This window comes from Scylla paramamosain, chromosome 44 (assembly GCF_035594125.1).
Source record: "Scylla paramamosain isolate STU-SP2022 chromosome 44, ASM3559412v1, whole genome shotgun sequence".
Classification (NCBI taxonomy): domain Eukaryota; kingdom Metazoa; phylum Arthropoda; class Malacostraca; order Decapoda; family Portunidae; genus Scylla; species Scylla paramamosain.
Window position 1 is genome coordinate 4401421 of NC_087194.1, and position 6783 is coordinate 4408203.

Consider the following 6783-nt stretch of genomic DNA (forward strand, 5'->3'; position numbering starts at 1 on the left):
TATTTCAATTGCCTCTGTCAGGTTGGGCGAAGGTGTCGGGATTGGTCATGAGGCGGAGGGCGCCTTTGATGTCTCCGTCAGCGCATTTCGAAATGATACGAGTGGCGAGGACGTCGTTATGGATATCTTAGCGGTTGTTCTCTGCTGAGTACGAGCGTGTGGTGCTGGTGGAAGCAGAGGAAGAGTTGTGGGTCGTGTTGCCAAGGTTGGTGAAAGCACAGGAGAGCAGCCTCCACCAGGCGGTCGTGGAGTTTTATTCGGTGGAACTGAGGATGAGGTCAGCTTGTTCAGAGGCAACCTGATGTCGTTTTCGACGAAGGATGTGCTTCAACACGCGTGTGCGTCGCTTGAGGTCGGCCAGTGATGCTGCCAGGTCGGTGGGAGTGGGGTCTTGGTTGGAAAGGGGGTCGCCTACGGGACCGGCCAGGAGAGTGGGACGCAAGCAGTCTCCACAGTGCCATATGGGGGTTGTGTTCGCTTGAGTGCGCGTGAGGCCTATTGAAGTGTGGTGAGCCAGGCGTTGGCACTCTGCACAGGCTAGGGTATGTTTCCTTTCGTTCACAGAGTTGCGGACGAGGCCTGGCGGGATTGCTGGATGGTCTGGCTGGTCGTTGGGGTGCTGCAAGGGGACGAGCTCGGCTTGTGCACGAAGTCACATGCTGATGGCCTGGCATTTTCTTAGTCGGCATGGGGGCACGTGCCGCGTGTGCTCTGGTTGATGGTGCAGTTACCCTCCCGCTCGCAGGGGCCAGGGTCTGTCACATGTTTGTAGCCGAAGAACTCGCGGCAAGAAGCGCAGGTGCGGGCTCCGAAGTTGACGCTGGTGCGGACTCTTCCTTACCAGTATACTGTGCTCGCGAGGAGAGGCAGAAGGTGGCGGAGAGGTCATGTCGGCGTTAAGTAGAGGAGGCAAACGAGTGTGTGTGTGTGTGTGTGTGTGTGTGTGTGTGTCATCCACCTACGGTCGTCTACTGGTCACCCAGCCACCCGTTACTCTACGAAAAGAGCCCAGAGCTCATAGTGACCGATCTTTGGGTAGGACTGAGACCACTGACACACCACACACCGGGACAGCGAGGCCACAACCCCTCGGGTTACATCCTGTATCTACTTGCTGCTAGGTGAACACGGGCTACACGTTAAAGAGGCTCGCCCATTTGCCTCGCTGCACGCCCGAGAGAGAGAGAGAGAGAGAGAACTAAGGAGAAGAAAGAAGAGGAGGCCTTGCTTCACTTGAACAAAACGCCTGTTTATAATGACTTGCTTTTTCTTTCTTCCATAATATATGTTGCTGCCTGCTTTGTATCTCTGTGATGTAAACGGTTAACATCCCTTAAATTCTCTCTCTCTCTCTCTCTCTCTCTCTCTCTCTCTCTCTCTCTCTCTCTCTCCAGTAATGGTCAGCCGGTTGCATGCATTACATACCAAAAACTATTACAAAACCCAATATTTCTCTACCTTAAGTCTTTCCTTGTCTAAAAATTACAGTTAGACATAAATAAACTCCTAAAGATTCATTATATTGAATGGCGTTGGAATGGAATCTCAAAAAAGAGAGAAAAAATAGTAGGAAAATTAGATGAGGTAGCAACTAAGGAGAAAGAGAGAGGAAGAAAGCAACGGCTCGCGGGGGAAAACGGTTGTCGGGCTCAGTTTGAACACCGGTGCCATTGTGTCTGGTTGCGGTAAGTGTTAGTATTTTATTGGGATTTCGCTGCGAGACGATATCCAGTTTGTGTTCGTGACAGCCTTTGTAAGTACATGTCTAGTAAGGTTAGGTTGTGTCGGCTATATTAGTGTCCCAAGGGATTATGGTACTTGAGGTTCGGTTAGCAGGCAACACAAGCACATGGACACACACGGGTAGGAAAGAGGAAAGCTATGGCGGAGCGGGATGACCTAGGCTGGTAGGAAACAGGGATGAGCAGGCTGATCTATTAATTTTGCTGGACACACACACACACACACACACACACACACACACACACACACATAATGTAGAGGAAGGATATGGGGCGGAGAGAAGTGATCCCGGCGCATTACTCCGAAAAGTAGTGGAGATTCTGTCACGTGGTTAGCTCCGCCCCATGCTTTAAAGACTGGTTCCCACATATTTATCAGTATCATTAAGGTGTGTTGTGGCTTTCACTGCTTATCGTTTACTCAAGTCGCTGTGGTAATTTAATTGTAGCAGTAATAGTAGTAGTTGTAATAGTACTTAGTTTTAAAATGTAAAGATGAACTCGTTTTATATTCAGAGACAGAAACGCTAATTACCTCTAACGCCTCAGTACCTCCATCACCAGTAAAAATAAATTGTTAAAGCAAAGAACTTCATCAAAAACTAACCTAACCCAAAGTTAAAATGAAAAGATGAACTCAAATTGTATTCAGAAAGAAATAGCTTACCTTCGTCACAACTTAACCTAACATAAAATAAAAATAATATAGACTCAAATTAGACTCACAGATAGAAATGCAAACAGCCATATCATTTTTTTTTTTACCTTTCTTTAGAGAGTGGCACCTCAGTGGGCCTTTCTTTACTAAATCTCTTTGTCTTGCCCAGTGCACCTCTAACATGGATTAATATGTACGTATGCTGCTTAGATGTCGTGTTGTCTTAGATGGATATTTCAAAATTCTTCATAGCTTTATGTAGATTTTTTTTTTTTTTATGAAGGACGGTCATTGGCTAAGGGCAACAGAATTATAATAAAAAAAAGCCCACTGAGGTGCCGGTCTCAAATAGTCAGAAGCAGGCATCAAATATTAAAGGATGAGCGTCTTGAAATTAGCATTGTTTATTTATTTATTTTTTTTATTTTTTTTTTCCAGCCACCCTTCACTACCACCACCACCACCACCACCACCACCACCACCACCAGAAGCAGCGCCAGTTCCCCCACCAGGCAACTTGCAACAATGGTAAGAGCAGAATTGAACCATTAATCTCCAGCAGCCTTGTGGGTAATCATCTGTCTGGTTCACCTCGCACTGGTTCCCCGTGTCCCTTCTAGATGAGACAGTTGAATAATACAAGCATTAATCTCACTAATCCCACATCCACAGCAAAGGCCGACAGCACACACTGGCTTGCTGCTGCCCCTTCACAGCCAGATAGTTGAACCCTCTGAACCTGCTGACTGTCTTATCTTTTCCATGCTTTTACAACTTTTACAGGTGCTGTCTTAAAATCACAGAGCTGTGTGTTGTGTCTAGCAAGATTTTCGGCTTAAAAGTATCCAGTTTTGTACAATGTCAAGCTGGAATAGGCTGATTTAACATAGTTTAAAAACCCACCCAATTTTAAGGGTAAATAATGCAAGTGTCGTCCCACAGGTCAAGCCGTGGAAGTGTTACGTCTGCTTCACCATCTTCAGTACGGATGAGAACCACCGGCCAAGGATTTTACCCTGCGGCCACTCGTTTTGTTCCTCCTGCATCACCAGCCTACTGCAGCAAGGCACCGTGGGATGCATTTCCTGCCTCATATGTCACGCCCAGCATGCCGCCCCTAATGCTGCACACTTCCCCATCAATTACGATGCAGAGAGTCTGATGATTCAGCTGATGAGCTCTACAGAGCAGCAGAAGGGCTTGGAGACGGCAGAGGACCAGGAGGAGGAAGAGGAGGCTGATTTGGCATTTAAGTCAGAGTGCAAGTTTTTGATGGAGGAGCTGCACGCCTTAGTGTCAGAGATGCACACTTTGATGAAGCAGGTGAGTACTGACCGCAGGTGTGTGGTGTTTGGAGTGCTACTCACCTGCAACACCAAACATTTGTCATAGAGCAATTAAGTTTTTTGCAATGCCAACAGGTTTATTAATTTATGAGTAGTTTTCCACCTTGCAGAATGAGTCACAGGGACTGCAGGCAATGCACATGTCTCTGAAGATCAAACTGTCTGAGATGATGGTGGAGAACATGGAGGCCAAGGCCAAGATGATAGAGGCCCATGGCAAGTACCAAGAGCTGCTGGATGAGGGGCGGGGCAGTGAATCTCGCTTGCTGGCCATGATGGAACAGTTGAAGAGCATTGTGTCGGAGACGGAAAAGAGAGACCTCATGAACCGCATACGATCCCACATGCAGGAGATGGAGAGGTGGATTGAGAGGAGCCAGGAGATGATTGCAAGCAATAAGACGGATGCCTCTTCTGATATGGTAGGTGTTTGTTCCTCTTCCTCTCTCTTTTCCTCTTCTCGTGAACTGTCAGATTCGGATGGAGAGGCGGAGGAAGAGGTGCCAGGAGATGACTGCAAGTGATACGACAGCTGCTTTGGTAGGTGCTTGTTCCTCTTTATTCTCTCTCCTTCAGTAGTTTCTCCAGAGTGAAGTGTTGACGCCCTGTATGAGTCTCCTCCAGGTGTTTCTGTCCCCCTGCACCTTCCTCAGTGCCTCCCATCCTTTGCAGTTCTACCACAATTGCATCGCTGTCTCACTCTGTCTTCTTGATCTTCTTCCCTCAAACTTGTTTTTTTTCAGTTGCAGGTCAGTCTGCCCCAAGTTGATGCACCCCCAACTCCTGGGGCACATTGACTTGGGACTGCATTGATGTGCCTATAATAAGTTGTTGTACCCTAACACACTCTCTCTCTCTCTCTCTCTCTCTCTCTCTCTCTCTCTTCTCTCTCTCTCTCTCTTCTCTCTCTCTCTCTCTCTCTCTCTCTCTCTCTCTCTCTCTCTCTCTCTCTCTCTCTCTCTCTCTCTCTCTCTCTCTCTCTCTCTCTCTCAAGCCACGTATGTAGTTTTGCCATGAACGACTGGTGAGCAGAGAAGGTGGTAAGTACAGCAGTAAACTCTCTGCCACTCCTGCTGGGCTATATAATTACTCATTAGCAACACGCGTCACCTCCTACACGGTGGAGGCTTTCGTTTTATAGTTACTAATATCAGTGTTAATGCTAATTATGCACACTCATATTACTGGCCATAGAAACACAATGGCAAAGGAGGGAAATAGACAACAGCAGGTGAGGTCATGCAACTTTAGGGGATGGGAATATATGTGTGTGTGTGTGTGTGTGTGTGTGGTGAAGAATGTATGGATGTATAATGAAGACAAAAAGATATGCAGCTGGGGCACACTGACTCATTATAGGACACACGGGGGTGCATCACAAGTTGATCTGCCCCAAAAAATTCAGGGGTGATCAACTTGGGGCACAATGGCACACAGGGGATTGACTGCAAACTGTTTTATCCACTCTCTTAATCATTTCCTGGTCTTCTTTTCTTACTATATGATCAAACCTCTCTCTCTCTCTCTCTCTCTCTCTCTCTCTCTCTCTCTCTCTCTCTCTCTCTCTCTCTCTCTCTCTCTCTCTCTCTCTCTCTCTCTCTCTCTCTCTCTCTCTCTCTCTCTCTCTCTCTCTCTCTCTCTCTCTCTCTCTCTCTCTCTCTCTCTCTCTCTCTCTCTCTCTCTCTCTCTCTCTCTCTCTCTCTCTCTCTCTCTCTCTCTCTCTCTCTCTCTCTCTCTCTCTCTCTCTCTCTCTCTCTCTCTCTCTCTCTCTCTCTCTCTCTCTCTCTCCTCCCCCTATCTACTTCTGCTCTCCTCATTTTATCCTTACACTTCTCAGAATAACCAGCACTGCATCTTGGTGCCTGCAGGTTCAGATAGCCACACATGATGGAATCAAACACATAATAGGAGCATTTTTTTGGTGGCAAGGGTGGTGCTGGCAGTGGTGATGGTGCAGGTGGTCAAGAGCCCTCCAGTAAGGTGGCAGCAGCTGTCAGCGGCACAACCTGGGGGAGTTTGTAAAAGGTGGAGACTACAACAACAGTGATGGCACCAGCAGAACCCCCTCCCTCCCTCCTGGCAGGCCTTCCAGAGGGCTACAGGCAGACCGGGGCTGTCATCACCATCAGGGATCATCACCTACAAGGGCATCATTCTCCAAGTGCTTGGTAGAAATTGTAAAATCATGCCTTTTAAACCCTTTCTTTCCTGTGGATGCTTGTGAAGACCTCAAACATTGTAGTGGTGTTAATTCTTGCATGTCACAATGAAACGGTTGATACTTTTTCAATGCTGTCAAAATTGTTTGGTTTTTGTTCAATTTTCTGTTTCTTTCATCCATTTCTCACACCAGATTTAGTTTTCCCAATGGTATCTCAAATCAAATATATAATCTTTTAATTTTTAATAGGTATTTTTGTATGTAAAGTGATACCATTGTATACTTCATACTTAAGATTAGTGGTGTGTAGAATGTCGGTCCGTGTTGTATTTACAACTTGCACGGTTGTTTATGAAGATTTATTCAAGTAGTGGCCACGAGGTAGTGTATTATTCACTGTTAAAATTTCTACATTTCAGTAAAATTAAATACAATAATAATCTGGTCATTCACCTTCAGCAACTCACTGAGAACTTTTCATCAACTTGCTTTGCAGTGTTACCTGAGTTTGTTGTCAGAGCAATTCAGTGCTTAACATTCAGATCATTAAATTACTCACAAAAAACACAAAGTCAAACAAATTACAAATTACTTACATTATTTTTTTCATCTTCATGAGTCAATAATTATTGAGACTATTACACAACTGTTAAGCTCCACTTATGAGCACTAGGACAAGTTTGTCCATGTCTCCTCAGGCTCCTCTCAGGTCTGGCACCTCTGCAGCCTCTCTGCTTCTGCCCTCTGCTCTCTACTTGCAGTCTGCTGTCTTGCTTCTACCTCAATTACATAAGATTATATACTCTAATTACATTTTTCCCTCAGAAGCCATATCTATGGTAAGGTTGAAAATCCCATACATTTCACTTCATACAC

At 46.0% G+C, this 6783-nt stretch overlaps 1 protein-coding gene across 1 annotated transcript; it reads left to right on the plus strand.

Moving 5' to 3' along the window:
• Positions 1-1697: 1697 nt before the first annotated feature.
• On the plus strand, positions 1698-6347 carry LOC135094136 (tripartite motif-containing protein 5-like). Its single transcript, XM_063993943.1, has 5 exons — positions 1698-1753; positions 2839-2928; positions 3343-3723; positions 3842-4168; positions 5676-6347. The coding sequence occupies exons 2-5, from the start codon at positions 2926-2928 to the stop codon at positions 5766-5768; spliced, it is 804 nt and encodes a 267-aa protein (XP_063850013.1). The 5' UTR covers positions 1698-1753; positions 2839-2925; the 3' UTR covers positions 5769-6347.
• The last annotated feature ends 436 nt before the right edge of the window (positions 6348-6783 follow it).

Coding starts and splice junctions, on each gene's coding strand:
- LOC135094136 (XM_063993943.1), top strand. Junction 3,724..3,841: donor TGCACACTTTGATGAAGCAG/GTGAGTACTGAC, acceptor ATTTATGAGTAG/TTTTCCACCTTGCAGAATGA. Junction 4,169..5,675: donor CGGATGCCTCTTCTGATATG/GTAGGTGTTTGT, acceptor TTTGGTGGCAAG/GGTGGTGCTGGCAGTGGTGA.